The sequence below is a fragment of the Miscanthus floridulus genome, chromosome 1 (assembly GCF_019320115.1).
Source record: "Miscanthus floridulus cultivar M001 chromosome 1, ASM1932011v1, whole genome shotgun sequence".
In the NCBI taxonomy this organism is placed as follows: domain Eukaryota; kingdom Viridiplantae; phylum Streptophyta; class Magnoliopsida; order Poales; family Poaceae; genus Miscanthus; species Miscanthus floridulus.
The window spans coordinates 165,479,924-165,502,734 of NC_089580.1; the positions used below are offsets into that span (position 1 = coordinate 165,479,924).

General features: G+C 48.1%; 2 protein-coding genes across 5 annotated transcripts; one reads left to right on the forward strand and one right to left on the reverse strand.

The window, feature by feature from the left end:
* Nucleotides 1-13,684: 13,684 nt before the first annotated feature.
* On the forward strand, nucleotides 13,685-16,573 carry LOC136500791 (protein MALE DISCOVERER 2-like). Of its 4 annotated transcripts, none has more exons than XM_066496226.1 (6): nucleotides 13,685-13,968; nucleotides 14,060-14,117; nucleotides 14,615-15,099; nucleotides 15,184-15,374; nucleotides 15,451-15,583; nucleotides 15,718-16,573. In XM_066496226.1, exons 1-6 carry the CDS (start codon nucleotides 13,887-13,889, stop codon nucleotides 16,299-16,301), a joined length of 1,533 nt encoding a protein of 510 aa, XP_066352323.1. In that variant the 5' UTR covers nucleotides 13,685-13,886; the 3' UTR covers nucleotides 16,302-16,573. The 4 variants fall into 4 exon arrangements, with proteins under 4 accessions (XP_066352323.1, XP_066352338.1, XP_066352330.1 ...); XM_066496241.1 differs by having other exon boundaries at nucleotides 14,624-15,099; XM_066496233.1 differs by having other exon boundaries at nucleotides 14,063-14,117.
* An 850-nt stretch (nucleotides 16,574-17,423) lies between these two features.
* Nucleotides 17,424-22,510, reverse strand: LOC136500813 (ethylene-overproduction protein 1-like). Its single transcript, XM_066496260.1, has 4 exons — nucleotides 20,149-22,510; nucleotides 18,881-19,172; nucleotides 18,500-18,809; nucleotides 17,424-18,163 (listed from the first exon to the last, which is right to left on the reverse strand). Exons 1-4 carry the CDS (start codon nucleotides 22,209-22,211, stop codon nucleotides 17,931-17,933), a joined length of 2,898 nt encoding a protein of 965 aa, XP_066352357.1. The 5' UTR covers nucleotides 22,212-22,510; the 3' UTR covers nucleotides 17,424-17,930.
* Between the last annotated feature and the right edge of the window lie 301 nt (nucleotides 22,511-22,811).

Genomic DNA, 22,811 nt, shown 5'->3' on the forward strand with positions numbered 1-22,811 from the left:
GTTTACCAAACCCAGAAGATATGATGACATTGAAAACATACGTTGCCCATTGCACCCTAACGGGAGACACACCATTGGAAATTGCTATACTTTCAAAGATCAATACACAAGAAAAAATAAGGAAGACACCAAAGAGGACAATCAGAAAAGAGAAGAAGACGACCACGAGGACAAAGGATTCCAAAAACCTAGGGGAACGGTAGCAGTGATTTTCTCAGGGGCTCCGGATTGCAGAAGCAAACATCAAGAAAAACTAGCACTGCGGACCATTATGACAGCAGAACCGGCTACTCCAAGATACCTCAATTGGTCACAGTATCCTATCCAATTCACCAGGGAAGACCAATGGACTAGCGTGGGAAACGCAGGCCATTATCCATTGGTTCTGGATCCAACTATAGCTGGTATGACTGTCACCAAAGTACTAATCGATGGAGGAGCTGGGCTTAACATCATCTTTTCAGAAACTCTAAGAAAAATGGGACTACAACTCGTCGGGATGATTACACCAACAAGCACACCTTTTTACGGAATAGTACCCGGCAAAGCAGCCATGCCACTCGGACAAATTACTTTACCTGTTACCTTTGGGACTCCTTCGAACTACCGAACAGAGTTTATCAAATTCGAAGTCACCGATTTCGATTCATCATATCATGCAATCCTAGGACGTCCAGCACTGGCCAAATTCATGGCAATACCACATTATCCGTACTTACTACTAAAGATGCCAGGACCCCACGGTATCCTTTCTCTTCGAAGCGATTTAAAGCGCGCTTTTGACTGCGACGTCCAGGCAATCCAAATTGCAGCCAAAGCACAAGCTGACAATGGGAGAAAAGAAATAGCCACAATCGCGGCAGAAACAAGCCAAGAAGAATTAGAAATACTAGCCAAAAAACCCAGTATCATCGCACCACCAAAAGAAGCCGACGTCAAGCAAATCGACTTAGGCACGGGCGACACCTCCAAGACAGCAACTATCAGCGCTCACCTCTTGGAAAAATAGGAACTCGCGCTCACCAACTTTCTTCGGGACAACAAAGATATCTTCGCTTGGAAGCCAGCCGACATGCCAGGGGTCCCAAGAGAGTTGGCTGAGCACAGAATTGATGTCAACAAAAGCTCCAAACCTGTAAAACAACGGCTACGACGATTCTCACCCGACAAGAAGGCGGCAATTAAAAAGGAAATAACAAAACTGATGGCAGCCGGGTTCATCAAGGAGATCCTACATCCAGACTGGCTAGCAAACCCGGTCCTTGTACAGAAGAAAAACACGGACGAGTGGCGTATGTGCGTCGATTACACAGATCTCAACAAACATTGCCCAAAAGATCCGTTCGGGCTACCACGCATTGACCAGATAGTCGACTCGACAGCAGGATCTACGTTATTATCTTTTCTCGATTGCTATTCAGGATATCACCAGATCGCACTAAAAGAAGAAGACCAGATCAAGACATCTTTCATCACCCCGTTTGGTGCCTACTGCTACAAGACCATGTCGTTTGGACTAAAAAACGCTGGCGCCACGTACCAAAGGGCTATCCAAACTTGCCTGGGGAATCAAATCGGTGAAAATGTGGAGGCATACGTAGACGATGTGGTGGTGAAAACAAAAAACCCAGACACTCTAATTGAAGATTTAAGGCAAACTTTCGAAAACTTGAAGAAATGGAGATGGAAATTGAATCCAAATAAATGTGTATTTGGAGTTCCCTCAGGACAACTACTCGGATTTTTGGTCAGTCAGCGCGGGATCGAAGCCAGCACCAAGCAAATTCGAGCTATAACAGAAATGGGCCCACCTAGAAATGTCAAAGATGTGCAGAAACTAACAGGATGCATGGCGGCCCTCAACCGTTTCATATCAAGACTCGGCGAAAAGGGGTTACCTTTCTTTAAACTACTAAAGAAGACAGACAAGTTCGAGTGGACAATAGAAGGCGACGAAGCTTTCAAAAAACTTAAAGAATACCTCACTTCATCGCCTATCCTGACACCTCCAAAGAAAGATGAAGATATGATGCTATATATCGCGGCCACTCCCACCGTAATCAGCACAGCAATAGTCGTAGAAAGAGAAGAACAAGGGCGCGCGTATAAAGTGCAACGTCCAGTATACTACATCAGCGAAGTGCTGTCAGAATCCAAAATCCGGTACCCACATGTACAAAAACTACTCTACGCTCTACTCATTACCTCTCGGAAGCTTCGCCACTATTTCGAAAGCCACAAGATTACCGTAGCGACAGATTTTCCACTCGGAGACATCCTACACAATAAAGATGCCACAGGGCGCATATCCAAATGGGCAGTTGAAATTGGAGCTCTGGACATCAATTTCACCCCACGGAAAGCAATCAAATCTCAAGCCCTCGCCGATTTCGTGGCCGAATGGACAGAGATTCAACAGCCCTTATCAGATACCATTCTCGACCATTGGAAGATGTACTTTGATGGATCACTCAAACTAGGCGGGGCCGGTGCAGGCGTTCTCCTCATTTCTCCAGAGGGAAAACAACTCAAGTACGTCCTTTAGATATTATGGCAAGCTACAAATAACGAAGCAGAATATGAAGCCCTCATCCACGGGCTACGAGTCGCGATTACACTCGGAATAAAAAGATTACTCGTATACGGCGACTCAGCAGTGGTCATCAACCAAGTCAACAAAGATTGGGACTGCACCAAAGAAAACATGGGTGCTTATTGTGCTGAAATACGGAAACTTGAAAAACACTTCCAAGGATTAGAAATTTTACACGTTTTACGCGATTCCAACATTGCAGCAGATGTCCTTGCCAAGCTCGGATCAGACAGAGCAAAGGTTCCACCCGGCGTGTTCATAGAAGAGCTATCAGTTCCCTCTATCAAACAACCCGGTGAAACAACACATGAAATTCAAGCTAAAGGCGTTCAGATATTGATAATCAACACTTCATGGACTCAAGTTTTCATTGACTATATCAAAGAAAACAAATTACCAGCAGATAAGGCAGAAGCCACCCAAGTTGTTCGCAGAAGCAAAAACTACATTCTAGTAGGAGATAAACTTTACAGAAGAGCAGCATCATCAGGAGTACTCCTAAAATATGTTTCGTTTCAAGAAGGAAAAGAGATCCTAGACGAAATACACTCAGGTTGCTGTGGAAATCATGCCGCTTCAAGAACACTGGTTGGCAAAGCATTTCGCACCAGATTCTACTGGCCAACCGCTTTGAAAGACGCAGAAGAGCTTGTTAGAAAATGCAAAGGTTGCCAAATGTTTGCAAGACAAGCCCATGTACCAGCTCACAATCTTATCTGCATCCCACCCGCTTGGCCTTTTTCCTGCTGGGGGCTAGATCAAGTAGGACCCTTGAAAAAGGCAAAAGGCGGTTTCGAGTACATCTTTGTGGCGGTTGACAAGTTTACCAAGTGGATTGAATACAAACCACTCGCGAAATACAGCGCAACCAAAGCAGTCGAGTTCATCCAAGACATTATGCACCGTTTCGGCATGCCAAATCGAATCATCACAGATCTAGGCTCCCCCTTCACAGCTACAGAATTTAAAAGCTGGGCACAAGACTGTGGTTTCAGTATAGACTATGCGTCTGTTGCACATCCAGAAGCCAACGGACAAGTAGAAAGAGCTAATGGACTCATACTAGCCGGATTAAAACCAAGGTTATACGAAGAACTAATGGACTATGGGTCCAAATGGATTGAAGAACTACCGAAAGTAGTATGGGGGCTACAAACTCAAATAAGCAGAGCAACAGGCCACTCACCTTTCTTCCTAGTTTACGGGTCAGAGGCCATACTACCCGCCGACTTGATCTGGACATCCCCAAGAATAGAACAATATGATGAAGGAGAAGCAGAACAAACAAGAAGATTAGAACTCAACAGCTCAGAAGAAGTCAGAATAAACGCTACCCTTCAATCAGCTAGATACCTACAAGGTTTAAGACGGCACTACAACAAAAGTACCCAACCTCGATCACTACAAGTCGGAGACTTAGTGCTAAGAAGGATACAAAAGACTAATGGACGACATAAGCTACTCAGTCCTTGGGAAGGCCCGTTCATTGTCACAAAAGTCACCGGACCCGGCACATACAAGTTAATAACCGAAGATGGAAAAGAAGTCAGCAATACATGGCACATCAGCCAGCTAAGAAGATTCCATGCGTAAAAACAACTCAGGGAAAAGCAGACATGCAAGCCACAAAGGACCTATGTTCACAATCAACGAAAGACAATACTCTTCAAAAACATATGTATTAGTTTATACTCATGATCAATAAAGATGATATTCATCCACAGCATGTCTTGTCATGACTTCCAACGAGTTGTTTTCACGAAACAAAAAAGCAAAATGGCTGAAAACATGCCTGAGCATCCCGGCCGAGAGCAAAATAGCTGAAAAGACGCTTGAGCCCGCCGATGAGGGTAGCTAAAAGCTAACACCCGAAACAAAAAGCAAAATGGCTGAAAACATGCCTGAGCATTCCGGCCGAGAGCAAAATAGCTGAAAAGACGCTTGAGCTCGCCGATGAGGGTAGCTAAAAGCTAACACCCGAAACAAAAAAGCAAAATGGCTGAAAACATGCCTGAGCATCCCGGCCGAGAGCAAAATAGCTGAAAAGACGCTTGAGCCCGCCGATGAGGGTAGCTAAAAGCTAACACCCGAAACAAAAAGCAAAATGGCTGAAAATATGCCTGAGCATTCCGGCCGAGAGCAAAATAGCTGAAAAGATGCTTGAGCCCGCCGATGAGGGTAGCTAAAAGCTAACACCCGAAACAAAAAGCAAAATGGCTAAAAACATGCCTGAGCATCCCGGCCGAGAGCAAAATAGCTAAAAAGATGCTTGAGCCCGCCGATGAGGGTAGCTAAAAGCTAACACCCGAAACAAAAAGCAAAATGGCTGAAAACATGCCTGAGCATTCCGGCCGAGAGCAAAATAGCTGAAAAGACGCTTGAGCTCGCCGATGAGGATAGCTAAAAAGCTAACACCCGAAACAAAAAGCAAATGAACCAAGCCGACCGAAATCTAACTTCAAAAGACCCTCCAGCACTTCGTTCCGAAAAGCAAGAGGCTCGGGGGCTACAACCAGATGGAGGTACTTCTTCTTCAAAAAAGCACAAGCACCACTCAAGAAAGCACTCGGATGCCAAAGTTTATCAAAGCTGCATTCTATACCGAGTCATTTTACATAGTGCGGGCGAAAGGTTGCTAACGCGAAGATCTACATCTAACAAAGTCATCACACGGACAAAGCACTCAACGAATCACAAAGGAACGATAAAAGAAAAGTACCCGACAAATCAAGGGGCCCCGTAAGAATAACACATAGAGCCATTTTGCGGAGCAGAGACGGGAACAGAACAAGGTACTCAACAAGTCAAATAACTTCAACCGCACCCAAGCAAAGAATACATCAACAAGAATAAAGAATCTTCATTTAAAAAGGAGTTTAATATTACAAGGGGATGCTCAAGCGAGTCAGGCATTGTCATCAGAGAGGGAAAGGTCAATATTTAAACCATCTACAATCCTACTGGCTAGATCTTCGACCTCGGGCTCCATCTTTTCAACGGCGTCAAGATATTCTTGGCTTTCAGCTTCTTCCGCTATCTTGGAGAGAGGCGCCTCCGGAGCAAGGACCCGGACCTGGGCCAGCACATTTTTGGTACATACTTGGGCGCACCTCTTCGCGAACTCTTGGAAACGAGTCGGAATCCGAGGAATGAACTGCGCCCAAGATTGCCCGTCATCCGCCGAAGTCTGGAGGACGTCGGCTACCGAACGAAAAGATTTCCACAAGGCATTCCAATTCTCGGTAGCCATCGCCAGCTTCCCAGATAGGCCTTCAATGGTTTTTTGGGCCTGCACAAGATCTCTGTCAGCTCCACGCCTAATCAGCCTAGCAAGGGCGAGTTCTTCCTCAGCGTGAGTATTTACCTCCTCGGCTCTATTATGACTAGAACGGACAAGGGCCTTCATTTCATCAATACTCTCCGAGAGCTTCTGTTTCTCAACTCGGAGAGCTAGAACAGAACACCAAAGAACAAGTCAGCAGAAAAAGAAGTCAGAATACAAGAAGAAACAGGCAGAACCCGCGGCACCTTTGCTTTCATTCTTCGCAGACTCCACCGCAGCATCTCTCTGTTTCTCCGTCTCCACAACCCGGGCGCGAAGGGCTTTCTCCTCCTTTTGGTGCAACTGGCGCTCCGTCTCCAACTCAGCCCGGAGAAGGTCAAGATCGGCTTTCAGAGCGTCCACCTCCGAAGACAACTTCCTCTCATTTTCAGATGAGAAAAAGAAGCCAGAATGATCACGAGAAAAAGACTGAGCAGAAAGAGGCAAAGAGAAACGGGGCGTAAGGATAGAAGAAAAACAAGCATGCAAAAGAAAAGTGGCAAAAAAATTTACCTGGAGCTTTTCACCAAAAGAAGTCGTGAGGGTCGACAAGCTCCCCCAGGCTGCGGTCAGCTCCGATAACCGATGAGTGGCATCGAATTGTTGCACCACATCATCGGACAGGGAAGGGCCGCCGGAGGCAAAAGAAGGGGAAAGAGAAGCTGGCTAGGGCGAAGCAGGAGCGACCAGAGCAACCTCCAGGGAAGCCGGAGCCAAATCCCCAGAAGAACCCGGTGCGACGGCCACAGTTACCTCCGGAGCGACCAAGCCCGCAACTCCGCCAGGAAGCTCTGAAGCCCCCGCCGCGACTTCATCAACAGAATGATGTGAGTCTCGAGGCTCAGAACTCGTTGGCACAGCGGGAAGCAGAGAAGAAGTCGGTGGAGAAGTTAGAGAAGACGAAGCACTGAAAAGTGATAAAAGGAAGCACCAATAAGAACCAGAGGAAGGAAGATAAAAGACAAAAAGACGAAGCAAGAATCTACTCACCCGACTACTTTTTTCCTTGCGAAGCCAAGAGAAGGCCTCGCAGGGGGAACCACGACGGCGAAGACGTCCCCATCACCCAGCGACGGGAGCGGGACAGCCGACAACGGAGCCACGGAAGAAGCCGGAGCCGGAGCCGTGGAAGAACTCCGCACCAGAGGAGCAATACAGCTCGGGGCGGAAGAAACTAAAGAACTCGACCCCGGAGCTTCGGAAGAAGTCGGCGTGAGAGCATCGGAAAAACTCACACCCGACCTCCGATTACTTCAAAAAAGTTCAAGACTAAGATTAAAAACAAAGAGGAAAAATTCAATGCGACAAGAATATGAAAAACAACTCACCGCCGCGTGATAAGGGGAACTTCATCATCCTCTTCTTCCTCAGCCAGCGAAACCAGAGCACCCGCTGAAAAAGAGATGAAAAGTACTCGGTTCAAGAGAGAAACATGAAAATAAAAGAACAAAGAAGTACTAAATGTGCTCACCTAAGAGCATGCTAGCAACAACTGGAGTACCTGAAGGAGTACTTGGTTTGCGAGGCTTCTTGGAGACAGGCAAGCCAGATGAAGACCCGTCCATCCGCCCCCTCTTCGGGACGCTACGAGGTCCGCGAGGGACTAGACGAGGAACATACTCTTCATATAGATCATCAGATCCGAAAGATACCCCAGGAAGGGCTGTAAAAGTTTGAGACTTACTAATTACAGAAGTACCGGCTAGATGATCCCCAGCCTCCGCCACAGCAGGGAGAACATCAAGGCGGATCGGATCAACAAAGTTCCGACCAAGCACCTACAAAGAAAAGACAAAACACCAAGACAAAGAAGAACTAAGCAAGAACGGACGCAGAAAGAGCACACAAAGAACTCAAATAAAAAGAAAAAGGAGGATAGACAACTCACAGCTGGTGGCGGGTTGTTGGCCGAGTACTCAAGGACAGCAGGAGGAATGACGCTCACTCCTTTCAGCATTTTCTGGAGACGCTCGAGTACCTCCTCACCGGTCAGCTCAAGAGCTGGGACCATGCGCGAAGAATCCTCGGCCCCAGAATACTCAAAGCCGAGATGTCCCCGCTCTTTCAAGGGCTGAACCCGACGACGAAGAAAACTTGAGACAATACCAAAGCCGGTCAATCCTTGCTGTTTCAGCGTACTAATCCTATCAAGGAGAGGTTGGATCGCCTGAATTTCAGCAGGAGACTCAAGCTTTTTGTCCCACCGGTCGTTCGCCACAGGACCGGATCCGGAGTGGACAACAAGAGAAGGGATCAAATTGGCAGCGTAAAACCACTCGGCGCGCCAATCCTTGACAGAATCGACCAGGTCATAATCAAAAAACTTGATTTTGAGACCCTGGCGAAACTGAATCCCGCAACCGCCAAGGACACTGGTTTCCTCGCGACGGGGTTGAGGTTTCAGGCGAAAGAAAAAACGAAAAAGAGATAGAGAAGGAGGAATCCCAAGGAAGGCTTCACAAAGATGGACAAAAACAGAAAGATGGAGAACGGCATTGGGGGTTAGATGGTTCAAACTAACCCCGAAATACCCAAAAAACTGATGAAGGAAGACAGAAGCAGGGAGACAGAGACCAGCGCGGACAAAAGAGACAAAAAGGACAATCTCACCAGGACCCAGGGCCGGAACCCGATGCTCGCCCGGAACTCTCCATTCAGCGATGACTTTGTCCTGGATCAAGCCATCACTAACGAGCTCGCGCAGCTGGTCTTCGCTGGTTGTTGGAGCCGGCCAAACCTTCTGAGCTGCCCTCATGGCCACAAACTCCTGGTTTTCGATCAAAGAAAGCGACGACTCCTCGTCCACAAAGGTCGCCTGAGATTTGCTTGCGGTCTTCTTCTTTCCCATGAATTGGCGGAAGCAACAAAGGCGCTAAGGAGGATGAAGCTAGAACGATGGAGCTCGGGCGATAACGACAATGACGGCGGCGGTTTTCTGAGAACTAGGGTTTAAAGGAAAGAGCTGGGTGACAAGGGAAAGAAGATAAAAGGTCTTTAAATAGATTTCTCAGTGATACAAACGGCCCATAAGGCCCGTTAAAGCACATCGTGGGAAAACAACGGTCCATTTACCGACGCAGCTAAAACGACAGAGGGCACGAATCCACACAATGGTACGAACCAATGGGCAGATTTCAGACTTATCCGCGCAGCAACACAGCAGGGTTATCAGATGACCACAGGAACAACTCGTTGAACCAAGAAGAAAGAAAGGGCTACCTCACGAGTAACAAAAGAACCCGGTTAAGTAAGAAAGAACTCGGTAGTCCCATGAATGACAGGGATCACAACAGAAGAGTCAAAGACAACTCAGAAGACAAAATTCGTTACATTACAAGCAACTTCAAAAATAGAAGATTACAAACCCTACAAGACCCAACGAACTCGGCACCACGAAAAGCAAAGTAGCAAAGAGGAACACGGACACGACTAGGCTCTGGAACGACTACGTGTCCCAAATTGCTACTCGGAAGGACAGACCGCCATCAGCTACACTGTTTTCTTCAAAGGACGAACGCAGTGCATCCAAGGCGGAAATCGGCAGCACGGCAGGGCAACATGGAGCAGAGAAGGCCGGCGGGCATCTGTCTACCCAAGACCGATGTGATGCTGGATATGATGTTGATCTGCACCGGACGGTCTCAAGACAGGCGACGAGGATCAACCCGAAACTGCCGGATGAAGGAACGAAGCCCATATCACAAGACTTCCTCCAACTACCACCACGTACATCCTGGCGCAATGCTGTCGCGGGATTAGCCTACCTCTAATCCCTATCACAAGACTTCCTCCAGCTACGACAAGACACACAGGAACTACAAAATACGCCTGGGGGCTGCTCTACTTCACAAACTACCATGTTCACAACCAAGAAGGTTTCAACAGAATGTCCAATGGATGAAAACAAGCACTCCGGGACGGTATTTATAGGCCAAAGGATCGGCGCACATGGACCAGGAGCACCAACGAAATAAGCCCAACAAAGGACACAGTGAAAAGACAGGACTCAATAATGGATGACTCAGGCGAGAAGAAACAGTACTCGAAGACGGGCATATTCGGAAGAATATACTAGCACAGTACAACCCGTGAACAAAAGGCATTTACGCTCAACCACCACAATACAACTACATCTGGCAACAGCAGACTATCAAAGAATACGCCAAGACCTCGCATCCGAGTTCTTCCTGAAACAAAAAGAACCCGGACATAAGCTCGGAGGCTACATGCCGCGAAACTACTCGGATAACGAAATAATCCAAGTCTCGGGGACTACTTCAGAACACAAATTCTTCAAACAACACAAAAGATCAAGACCCTCCAACTTTTTGTTCCAAATAGCAAGAGGATCGGGGGCTACACTCAGTGAGTGCACTTTTTCCTCGAAAAAACGCACGTCACCAAAAGATTTCCTCAACGCAGACCACTTCGAGACATTACGACAAAAAGAACCCGGAACGATCCATATTCGAGCTCTTTTTAAAAACTTCAACGAACAATCAGAGCAACTTCAAGACAAGATCCTCCAGCTCCTTGTTCCAAATAGCAAGAGGCTCGGGGGCTACAACTAGATGGATGTAGTTTTTCTTCAAAAAGCACTCGCGACTCAAATATCCCAAGAAGCGCTACAAGGTTTCACTCCAGAAAGCACTCGGATGACATTTTGTTCCTACTCAACAAGACTTGAAGGAGCAGAGCGAGACTTTCAGAGCTCAACCATGAAGTGCTCGGGGGCTTGTCGATGCGGGACCCATAGGATACCCCGCAAAGGACAGAGAAGATCTAGTCTAACTAGGATTCTTCCCCTATAATCTTAGTAGTATAACTATTAAGCAATCCTACTAGGATATCTCATTATAAACCGACTAGGACTCTGGCCTCCTGACTATATAAAGGAGGGCAGGGCTCCTAAGACAGGGAGAACAATTGTACAACACAACACTTGAGAATCAATCCAACGCAAAGGCTAAGGCCGACTGGACGTAAGGTTATTACTCGATCTACGATCGAGGGCCTGAACCAGGATAAATCGACTGTGTCTTGCGTTAACCATCGTGTTCGGCATACGCCGAAGCCCGAACATACTGCCCCGGGTACCCCCGTGGCAGGCTATCGGTGATAAAACATCGACAATCGGGGTGGGTTCTTGCGGCGCCCGACGTGCGGGCTTAGCGGGTGATGCTAATTAGCCGCCGAACCACCAAGTGAGCGGTCGACACAACGGGAACTAGCGTGTTGGCAAACACATGAACCTCGGGAGAAAAATCATCGTGTCAACCTTGTTCTTCCCGTTGGTTTGCATCCCCATTACACAAGCTTGCAATTACTTTTATACACATTAAGCTTGTGTAGTTGCTCTTGTAATTAGATAGCTTGTGTAGCTTGCTAATTACCTTCTTGCTTGTGTAGCATAGAAGTAGCTCCCTTGCGTGGCTAATTTGGTTTTAGTAACCTTGTTAGTCACATTGCTTAGTTTGTGTAACGAAGTATTTGCGCTCTCTAATTAGGCATTGGTTGCCTTGTTATTGAGCATTGCTAGTGAGCTTAGTTAGCTTTGTGCTTTTGCTTACTAGCATGTGTAGGAGCTCCCTTGTTGCTTAAAGTACTAGTGGCATAGGTTTGTGTGACCTTGCTCCTACAATTGTTTAGGAGAGCTCTAGCTAGCCCGGCACCTTTGTTGCATAATTGTTATCTTTGCAAGGTGCTAGTGAACATATATAGTGGGGTATAGTCTTGGCTAGACCGATAGTTTTAATTCCGCATTTATATCGGTTAGCCGACGCGATTAAGTTTTAGAAAAGACTATTCACCCCCCTCTAGTCGCCATCTCGACCCTTCACCTATCTATCCCTCTGCCCGTCCGAGATTGCCGTTGACTGGGAATTGATGAGCGCCCAACAGTCTGTTCGGGAGGCCGTAAACAATCGTAGATTATTTACTGCTGGCTGGTTTGGTGTGAGAGAAAAACACTATTCCCGGCTGAAAATTTACGATCGTTTACGAGCAAGCGAACAGGCTGCAAGCCCAAGCCTACTAGTGCTCGCTCCCTTGTCGTGTCACGTGGAAGGTGGATCCTCGGTTGATCGTGGCCTGTTTCCGTCGAACTTGGCGCTGCTGGCCTGCTGCTGGGGCGGTCGCGGTCAACTGGGTGAGGCGTCCCCCTCGACCCTCGTCTGCGATCAGGGGTGGGGGGCACTGGGGGTTATGGCGATTGCGGCATCCCGTGCGTTGCTTGCTTCACGTGATGCCTCCATTCTCGACAGGCACGTCGACATCCACGAAGATGCGTCTTGTAGACCTCGGAACTCGGGAAGGGTGCACCGTGCACGGCAGATAGATTTGCCAAGACATAAAGCCTTGTCATGTTATCACAGCTTATTACATACACCAAAAATCTTTTAGGTGTGCTTTTGATTTAACGTCATAACATACTATTTCTTTTATTCTCATACCCCATGTGTTATAAAACCACCCTTTTAAAAAAATATAGCCGCCATTTAGGCCTCGTTTGGATGTTGTAGCATTAAGAAACCATAGTATAATAGTTTTAGAACCATTGATGTGCAAAACCATGGTTTAGAAAAAAGAGATCTAGAGTGGAGTTTTTAAAACTCCCAAAAGACTATAGTTTCAGCAATACCATGGTATTCAAAACCATAAAGTTTGTTGCACCCAAACACTTTATGGCACTCTAAAACCAAAGTATTTCGCACAACCATGGTATTTTTCTAAAACTTCAAAAATACTTTATATCCAAACAGGGCCTTAGTAGTGATAAACTTAGTTTTTGACCAAACACGGCGCAAACACAAAAGCACTTGCTGCAGTGTGTGAACAAGAATACAAGATGGTAGCATGAAACTAAGAACATCCAGGATTCCAGGCCACTAGGATGTGATCAGATGTAAGAGCATCCCTAGGAGTTTCCAAAACTCATTCTCAATCTTATTTCTTTGGCGGGATTGAAAAAAGTTATCTCCAACTTCCTACACCAAGTCGCAATATTTCGGCACTTAAGAAAATCAAGACACGAGAAAAGATATGTATGTGAGGGCGACGTGGAATCGGCATTGGCACGACTTCTACCGATATTTCTTCATTCTCGCTCCAAGAAAGAAACCCTAGCCTCTTTTGGCGTGCTCTAGCCAAGCCCGGAGACGGCCACCCCTAGCCGCCACTTGTCGTCCGCAACTACTATTTGGCTGTGGCTAGCTGGGACGTGCCTAAGGGTGGACGGGCATGGCTGGGTGCGATCGTGGCGAGGCTTCGGAATGACGGTCGTGCGTCAAACAAACCTTCATTTAGGACTGATGTTTAAGAGTAAGATTTTGGAAACGGTTGAAGAAACCTAATAATTGTGCTCCCAAATTTTTTGGTGACTTGAAAAACTTATTGATTTTGAAAACTATTTTTAGGAAAATGCTCTAACCAACCGATGTTACTGTGGATTCAAACACCATTATCCTTTTGAAACCAAATAAAATTTATAATGTTGTCGTCAAGGTGGGGATATTATTGTGTCAAAGATTGAGCAACTGTTCCATTAATCTACGGCGTGGCAAGTCTTCAAAACCTAATGCAGAGACATGTCGTTACGAAATGATTGGGTAGCTAGATTAACCTGGGATTATTCATATCTGCGAAATGATTACAACAACAACCAAAACATTTTTTGATTAAAAAATAAAAAGAATTCTGAAAGTCCTTTAGTTGTGTGGTCGCCTTCGTGCCGCCTCCTTTCCTTCTCTGTTCCGCCCCACCAGACCATCACCACCACCCTCCGGCTGCTACTTTTGCCGTCTCCACCGCCCTTCTCCAAAGCCCCAACCGACTGCGCGTTCCCTCCCAAACGCATCCCCTCCTCTCCTCTCCTCCAGTGACAGCCTCCTAAGCCTGCACCTCCTCGGGCTCCCCTCCCGCCCGTGCCACTGCACTTGCTGTGCCGACCCGAGCTGCGGTCGAGTGAGTGTAATGGAGCGGTGGCGGCGGCCACCGAGGCTGCCGCTCCATGTGTTCTTCTTGATTGCCGCTGCTTGGCCGCTCGGGAGCTCAGGTTTGTTTCTTCTCCTTGAGCTTTGGATTTCGTCGGTGTAATTGGGTGTGCATTTGGGCTTATGGTGTTCTGCTGCCTCCCTGCTTTGCAGCAGGGACTGGAAGCTTCGGAGTTGGTGCGGAGAGCAATGGAGCTCCGTCTAGTTTTAGGTTAGTGTGCTCAGATTCTTAGAATTACATCTCCATTTTGTTACTACTTGTTATATACTCTCAAAAGTATGTCTAGTACTTGCTAGAAATGGGTACAGTTGTTTTCTGATATTCAGCTAATGTTATTCTTGGGACTGGAATTGGAGGTTCGGATGCTTTTGGTTTTGGCCTCTTGTCACACATGGGCTGGCAAATAGCAAAAAGTTGTGAATTTGGTTTCTTGACCTTGTAAAGAGTCGCCTCTCAGGCTCTGGGTTGAACTGGTATCAGAATCAGCCACAGGGTATTTGAATCTTTTAAACTGTCGTCATGCTTCTCTTTGTACTGGATCCAGCAAAAAAAAAACGTTTCAACCTCAATTCTGAAACATAATTGTCCATTCAGAAAATAAAAATAATTAAATGTGAATAAAAAACAAGCAAGAGAATTATTTTTCATACTGGCATCTATAGAAAATGTGTCTTCTTGGCTTGCCAATATGACTAATCCTTCTGTAGGAATTCCAGGAGACTGCTGCAGATTGGAGACAGAAACGAAGATGGCCTATTTCATCTCCCACATGCACGGACTCTAACACACAAGAGCAGATCTCATAGAAGAGCTCCAACACCAGCACCAGCACCAGCGTCTGCTCCAGCACCCTCACCATCCATGTCGCCACCACAAGGCTCACCGTCTCCATCACCACATGGTTCACAATCAATGCCACGTCAATCAACTTCGCATCATCATCCATCCGTAGCCCCTCCACATTTGGTCAGGCCTGAGCCTAGGCAAGATGAAAATGATCCAATAGTTGATACTCCACCTCATTCTCGCCATAAGCATTCCTGGACAACCTATGGTTTAGTTGCAGCAGGGATTGTCGTTTTCCTTTTGGTATCAGCAGCTAGTATTCTCTGCTTCCAAGCTAAGAAAATGGGAACTGTGAGGCCATGGGCGACAGGTCTAAGTGGACAATTGCAGAAAGCTTTTGTAACTGGTATGACTTTTTCCTAGCTATGTATATACCATATATGTGGTACTGTTCCAGTTTTATATCACAGTGTTGTAATCATATTTCTAGGTGTACCTTCGCTGAAACGATCAGAATTGGAAACAGCATGCGAGGATTTCAGCAATATAATTGGCTCTACCTCTACCTGCATGCTGTACAAGGGAACTTTATCTAGTGGAGTTGAAATTGCAGTGGCCTCAAGCTTGGTAACATCTGCAAAGGATTGGTCGAAAGAAAATGAATCACAGTACAGGAAAAAGGTATTGTACAGTTATCTTCAATCTGCTTAGATACAACTTGCTTAATTTTAATTGATGAAAATAATAATGGTTTCAGATCACAAGCTTGTCCAAAGTAAGTCACAAGAATTTTATGAACTTGCTTGGCTACTGTGAGGAAGAGCATCCCTTTACCAGGGTGATGGTATTTGAATATGCTCCAAATGGGACACTTTTTGAGCATCTCCATGGTAAGCGCATTGCTGTCATGAGTTTCTCAGTTTCATCTGTTACAAAACTGTTTTCTTCACTGTGTACAATTTTATCACTATGACTTCTGTATTATTGATCAAAGTTTGACAATGCATTCCTGATTTCACCGCAGTCAGGGAAGCAGAGAAGCTTGACTGGATGGCACGGCTCAGGATATCCATGGGCATTGCTTATTGTCTTGAGCACATGCATCAGCTGAAAACACCAGTTGTGCTGAGGAACTTTGACTCAACTACAGTATACCTTACTGATGACTTCGCTGCAAAAGTCTCAGATCTTGAATTTTGGAATGATGCAAAGGGAGATAATTCTACCAACAATGAACTGGCTTTCTCCCCAGACCCTGAGAACATTGTGCGCAAGTACGGCATGGTGTTGCTGGAGATATTGACCGGAAGAGTTCCTTGTTCTGAGGATGATGGACCACTGGAAAACTGGGCGTCTCGCTATTTTGAAGGTGAGATGCGTCTTGAGGAGCTGATTGACTCTAGCATCGGTTTCTTCCCCGAAGACACTGCACGTGCCCTTTGTGAGGTTGTAAGATCCTGCATTGATCAGGATCCAAAGAAGAGACCGCAGATGAAAGAGGTTGCAGCTCGGATGAGAGAGATCACCGCGTTGGGGCCTGATGGGGCGACTCCGAAGGTGTCACCGCTCTGGTGGGCTGAGCTTGAGATCATGTCTTCTAAGAGCTGAGTTTGGACGCATGCCAGATGATATTGTTTCTCCTAGTGTGACTGAGAATTCTTTGAGCTATTGGTTGCTGCTAATCTTGTTTGTGGAATTGGTGATTAGGTAGAGGAAGTTGAGAATTTGTTATGTGTGCAAAATTGCATATAGGGAGTGGTATTGTACTTGTACATGTCAGGAAGGTTAACATTACAACATACTGATATGCAGGCATTCTAGCCAAGTGAGCAATAGAAAGCATGTGTGGCTTGTTTTTCCCGCAATAGCTCTTTTGTCAAGCAATTGTTACCAGTATTGCCTTATATTCTACTGATGTTAAAATGGCAAATCCTTATGGTTCAATCTTCCAAAGATTATGTTAAATGTTAGCCCAAAAATGGAAATAAATAGCAATGTTCCTTCTTCCTAAGATAGATTACGGCAAATGGTAGCCCAAAAATTGAAATAAATAGCAATGTTTTTCACTTTTGGCTTTGTGGGAAATTGAAATAAATAGCAATGTTTTTCACTTTTGGCTTTGTGGGACCCTCTCGCACGGAGAAGGGATCTCTCCAAAAATTGGTGTAACCCTCTCACACGGAGAAGGGATCCCTCCAAAAATTGGCTCACACGGAGAAGGGATCCCTCTAAAAGGGGGAAGAATAGTTCGCTTTGTGCTCACCACGCAGCTGCATGTCTTACAAAGGTTGGCTTGGGCGCTATTTGAAGAGACTCCGCTGGAGAGGACTGCTAGAGCTCAACGGTACGGGACTAATAAAACGATGGTAGCACTAGCACACCTCGTTTCCTGTGGGCCGGATTATAAATAACCGTTTGGTATCGTGGGCCTGACTAGAAACAACTAGTGGTTTAATTAACCCATAATCTACTTGTTCTAAACGAACGTCTGCATAACACAAATCCGCTCCAAATTGCCGCTCTGGCCATAGATGACAGAGGTATGCGTGCACATTTCGAACCGAAGAACAAAGCGTGGTTGTGGACATGAACGTGTAGAGCTGACTCTGAAATGCAACCAAGAAATGCAATGCAGCAGATGTCATGGGCTCGTAGCTGGAGGCACGACGGAACCACAACTCAGAATACAGAATACACCAACTGCAGAAATAAAGCAGAGAGAATATTCGCCTTCGCTGCATTACTTTAAAAACTCGAATTCTTTGTAATCAGTCGTGCCACCAAATGCACGTCACACGGCATACAAAAGAAGAAAAAGAGGAAGATTCGTCGATACCGCCGGCGGTTTGAACACCTTGCTGACCTCTCTCTCTCTCTCTCTCTCTCTCTCTCTTCAGCCTTTTCTTCCTCTCTTTCTTCTGGAGGTGCTGGTCGTCTTCAACCTTCGATGCACATATGTGGTGTGGTGCATGCTCTTTGTCACCTGCGCAGTCTACCTTAAGCAACACGTGCTTTTCCTCTCCTGCGGTGCTGCCTCCCAAGTCCAACTATCAGTAACAGAACTAAGGCTCTTGTATATACTCTTAGAGAGATGTGCATGTTCTGGTGCTCCTGCCTCACTGATCTGCAGTGCTCCGTCTGCTTCCACCCCATGAGAGTAGAGAAGAGATCGTCTCATCATTCTGCCTCGCAAAAATCGCAGCTGAATCAACGACGAGGAGGGCGGCGGCCGGCCGGCTAGCTCTGGGGTTCGTCGGCCTTGGTGGAGGCTTTGCTGTACAGCTCCAGTGTGTCGCCGTGGGTCGGGTCCAGGCAGAGCGCGGCCTCGCAGTCCCGCAGGGCGCTCTCGCTGTCGCCCATGGAGTCGAAGAAGGCCGCGCGGAGGTGGAGCAGCTGGAGGTCCGGCTTGAAAGCTACGGCTCCTGACAGCTCCGCGATCGCCTCCTCTTCCTTGCCCTCGTCCATCAAAACTGGGGGACGAAACAGAAATGCAAACATTACTGTGCTCGCCAAAGGTATCCTTGTAAAATTGAAAATTCTTAATTCACACAACTCGAGGGAGCACAAGAACTGCAAAAACAAATCTTATACTCTTTCCATTAAAAAAATGCGGTGTTTATAATCTGAAAGTAAAAATTGAACATTAATTATTCAAAAGTACGTTTAATATAAAAGATGCATCATTAGATTCATACTAACTTCACAGAAATTAATGGTGTAGCTTGCATTACTTAAGAGTTAAGACATGTTTCTAGGAATTGAAAGTCCGAAACAATGCAAGATGCCCATGTGATATGATTACTCACCAGCTGCTCTGTATCTGTAAGGATAAGTCCTTGTGGGATCAAGAAGCGTCGCTGTGTTCAGGTCGCTCCTCGCAGCGTCGCGCTCGCCATATTCTGACCGTTTTTCATACGCCGACGCGCTGTTGGTAGCTATCTGCACGAGCTTTGTCATCTCCTCATATGCAACCTTTTTCCTATTCTTCAAGTAATGGACTCGAGCTAGACCCTGATGCGCCCGTGTGTGCTTTATGTTCAGTGCTATGCCGTAGCACTCGGCAGCCTCATCCAGCATGTCACAGTCCACGTAGATGCTCCCCATGTTGTTGTATGCCTAAAAAACGTCGTTAGTTATGAGCACAAACAATTAACAGAAGTCGAGAGTTTTGAACAATTGATTCTTACTTGCCCCTTCCGAAGGTTGTCAGAAGCACAACTGTTAGCATGTTCCAGAAGCTGTACAACGGAGAGCGAAGATTCTGTGTCAAGGCTACAATCTCCTAAAGCATACGCCTTCAGGAAGAAGGCTTCGAATGATCTTTGAAGTCCAATCGACTGCTCAGCCTTGGCTAACGCTTCGTCCCGATGTCCACTGTCATACAGAATCCAACCTTCATGTACAAGCCTCTCATGCTCATGGAGTGAACTGTTCCGAGCATATCGCAAACTACGCATGGCAGCTTTCTGACAATTTAGCCTACAATATATAAGGACACGACGAAGATGTTAAATCTCTTAATAATCCAAAAAATTAACAAATAAACCTCCTCCTTGTTCTCTTCTTTTTATCCCCACTTTACATGGGATTCATAATTGTGGCATTTACTTGAGGTTTGCTGCCTACAGTTGTTTCAATTTTTTCATCCAATATGCAGAACTACAGTTAGTTCAAAGGCCCTGGTTAGTTTAGGCCATCCACTCAACTATATATAGTTAGTTGCTAAAGATTAGCCGGAGTGGATCCAAATGAACCCAGCTAATAGGTCAACTAATTATGAGCTGGACATTGAGCTAACAACTATTTCACTAGATATTCCAACCTACTTCTTCCATCCCCAAAAGAGTGTCGTTTTTGTTATTGTCCAGATTCAATAACAAAAATGACTCTCTTTTTTTTGAACGGAGAGAATAGCTGATAGGAGCTAAAAGACTGTACGAGAACAGTTTTGGCCTCCCACTACCTCAATTCCACGTGTATTCCTGGTAGGTAATAAAAAAAGAAAGGGCATTATATATAAAGCAATAATGCATTTGCCATTTAGCCGTGGGATCCAAACAACACCTACCTAATATTAGCTACTAACTATTAGCTACCGATGGATCAAACATGTCCTTTTAAAATAGCACTAATATTAGCCATGTATGAAATTATCCCCTGGACAAGGCTAATCAAGGATGAAAAGTGGTGCAAGGAGATCTGTGCAACCAAATCCAGTTCCTGTGAAGCAAGCTAATGAACAATGTAAAATAGGCTAACATAAATGCCTCGAAGCTTGCTGTTCCCCAGATATTTGTTTTTCGAGAATTTTAAATATTGGCCCTCCATGAAGTTTTGGATTTAGCAAACATGTCATATGAACCAGAAGTTTGAAAGAGGATCTGTTCTCAGATCTCAGCACATGAACGGAGAGAGAGAGAGAGAGAGAGAGAGAGAGAGAGAGATGCAGATGTACCTTAACAGGAGAAGTGACTGTCGAAACCGCAAGCTGCTGTTTCCGGGTTCCCTGGCGAGCATCTGCTGGACAACCGCCAGAGAGCCGATGTCATCCACCGCCGACCACCGATCGTACAGCTCCATCCAGCAATCTGCCATATCCCACTGCCGCACCTGTCCCCGGAGGAGCTCAATCAGCTGTTCCCCGTGCATTCTCCCATGGAACATCATGTAAGTTGGATCCAACGTCAATATCGCCCTGACATCCTGCACAGCCAACTCGCATTGCTCAAGGGCAAGGTAGAACCACGCCCGAAGCTCAAGGCAATCGGTTGCCATCTTCAAACCGACGACCTTGCTGATCTCTGCGATTGCGGACTCAGCATTGTCCTCCTCTAACAATGCGCAGGCACGATATTTGTACGGGAATGTCATCGTCGGGTCCAGCTCCGTCGCCGCCTGCAGATCAGCCAGCTTCTCCTTGCCGACACAGTACAGGGAGCGCTCTTGGTACATCCACCCGGCGGGTTCGTCGCAGTCGCCGACGACACTGTTCATTAGCTTGTACGCAGCGTACTTGTGCCCACGCTTGTACTTGGCACGTGCCTCTCCGGAGAGCGAGTAGACATGGCCCTCGGCAACGGCGGCCTCAAACCACTCATGCGCCTCCTCAAACTCGCCGCGCTGCAGCATCACGCACCCGAGCTGGTGCAGTGCCAGCTGCTTCTGCCAAGGCTGCTCCGCGAATTCATTCAGCCTCTCCAACAGCATCACCGTGGTGTTCGACCTCATGTCCTGCTCCATGGCGACGTAAGAGAGGAAGTAGTAGAGCGCGAAGGACGCGTTACCGGAAATGTCAAGGCGCTCTCGCCCCTCTGGGCTGCAGAGCAGGCGCGCGATGTCCGGGTAGGTGAGCGACTTGGGGAGCTCCCGCAGGAACGCCTGAAGGCAGGAGGCGACGAGTAGGTGGGAGGCCTCCTCGAGGCCGATGTCGATGAGGGATCGGGCGTTGTCGAGGCCCCGCACCATGGCTGCGAGCTGGTTGTCGCAGGCTGCCTTCAGGTCCTCGCAGCAGAACTTGTTGGCGAATGCGAGGAGCTGGGAGATGATGTCGGGCGGGAAGTCGTCCACGCGGCCGTGGCGGCTGTAGGCGGAGACCGCGCGCATGCCGCGCGGCGTGATGCCGTCGCGGGAGAAGTCGATCCGGTCGCGGTGCGCCTCGGCGAACCCGCCGTAGAGGAGTGTGTTGAGCGGCTTTGAGAGCGCCGCAATGCAAGAGCGCTCGCACGCCACCTCCTCCTCGCCGATGATGAACCACAGGTCATTGGTCTCCGGCTCCTCCTCCTCGCTCATTTCGGAGGCGGCGCCCGACGTGTTGTGCCTGAGGCGGTGCGGTGGAGGGGTGACCGGAGGAGGCGGCGGGCGGCGGCACGGGCAGACCGGGTCCACGCTGTGGGACACGCTGGCGAAGACCGCGGCGCGGGGGCACTCGAGCAGCGGTGTCGTCGCGGTGCAGGGCGCGAGCGGCGGCGGCGCCGGGTCGAGCTCGTCCTCGCGGCGCTCGTACCGGAGCCACGCTGCGAGCACGGCGCGCCGGTGCGGGTTGTCCGCGTGGACGCGTGCGGCCCGCAGCGCCCGCCGGATCAGCCGCGCGTCGCCGATCGACTGGAACAGCGCGTGCTGCTCCAGGTACGCGTCGCAGAGGTCGTCGTCGGCCCCCGCCGTGGCGGCCGACACCCGCCGGTACGACGCGGCGAGCGCGCCGACGTGGTCGACGGGTCGCAGGCACGCGTCCAGGGCCGGCTCGAGCGCATCGGCCACCGGGAGGCCGCACGGCAGGTGCGGCTCTGGCACGAAGGCCCCCGACGTGGACGGCGCCCCGTGCGGGTAGTAGAGCGACCCGGACCGCATCGAGATGGTCTTTGGAGGAGGCGGGGGATGGGGCTTGCCGATGCTGCTCCCGCCGGAATCTGCCGAGCCGGACGTGGAGGCTCCGACGGAGCTTAGGGCGTATAATTGAGCGGCCTTGCAACCCTCGATCAGCTTCAGGCTCTTTATCGTCGTGAGGAAGTTATTGGTCATGGTGAATCCCGCAGCCGGCTTGCCCCTTCCCCCTTCCTCCTCCTCCTCCTCCTTCCCTCGGCTATAGCGCGCGCGTTTGGCCAGCAGCCTGTCGCACGGCGACGATCGTGCCAGAGCGGGAGTTCCCGGCGGAACGGCTGGTGCGCGCGCGCGTCGCCCCCGCCCTCCCGCGCGGCCGCGCGTCCCCGCCGTGCGCCCAGGCGTGACCTGTGTAATGCCGTTGGTTGCGGGGGGCGGCGGGAGTGGGCCGGGGGCGCGGGGAGACGAGGCGCTTCGTTGAGGACGGAGGGGGAGGACACCGAGGAAGGTGGGGGGCCGTAGCTGCTGCCGCCCTCTTCTGCAGGAGTTTTTCTTTTGGATTTTTTATCTAGTTTTTTTTCCATCCCTGCTGTAATCGTGGGTTTTCGCTTGAAAAGGACCTCCCAGGGGAGGGAAAACCCAGGAAACATGTTCAAATTTCACATCAACATCGACATGATGTATAGCCATACAGAGTTATACTAGCGTGGGTGCCCACGCTTCGCGTGGGAAGAAGGTGGAAAAAAAATGAGAAATTTTTTTATCGGGCTGGCACTGTTTCTTTTTCGGGAAAAAAAAACT

What these genes read in the sequence shown, in the direction of transcription:
- LOC136500791 (XM_066496226.1), top strand. Translation starts at nt 13,887, where the DNA reads ATGGAGCGGTGGCGGCGGCCACCGAGGCTGCCGCTCCATGTGTTCTTC. An exon ending in GGAGCTCCGTCTAGTTTTAG is followed by an intron (nt 14,118 to 14,614) that starts GTTAGTGTGCTC and finishes ATCCTTCTGTAG; the next exon opens with GAATTCCAGGAGACTGCTGC. An exon ending in AATCACAGTACAGGAAAAAG is followed by an intron (nt 15,375 to 15,450) that starts GTATTGTACAGT and finishes TAATGGTTTCAG; the next exon opens with ATCACAAGCTTGTCCAAAGT.
- LOC136500813 (XM_066496260.1), bottom strand. Translation starts at nt 22,211, where the DNA reads ATGACCAATAACTTCCTCACGACGATAAAGAGCCTGAAGCTGATCGAG. An exon ending in ACAACCTTCGGAAGGGGCAA is followed by an intron (nt 18,810 to 18,880) that starts GTAAGAATCAAT and finishes GACGTTTTTTAG; the next exon opens with GCATACAACAACATGGGGAG. An exon ending in TTACAGATACAGAGCAGCTG is followed by an intron (nt 18,164 to 18,499) that starts GTGAGTAATCAT and finishes TTCGTCCCCCAG; the next exon opens with TTTTGATGGACGAGGGCAAG.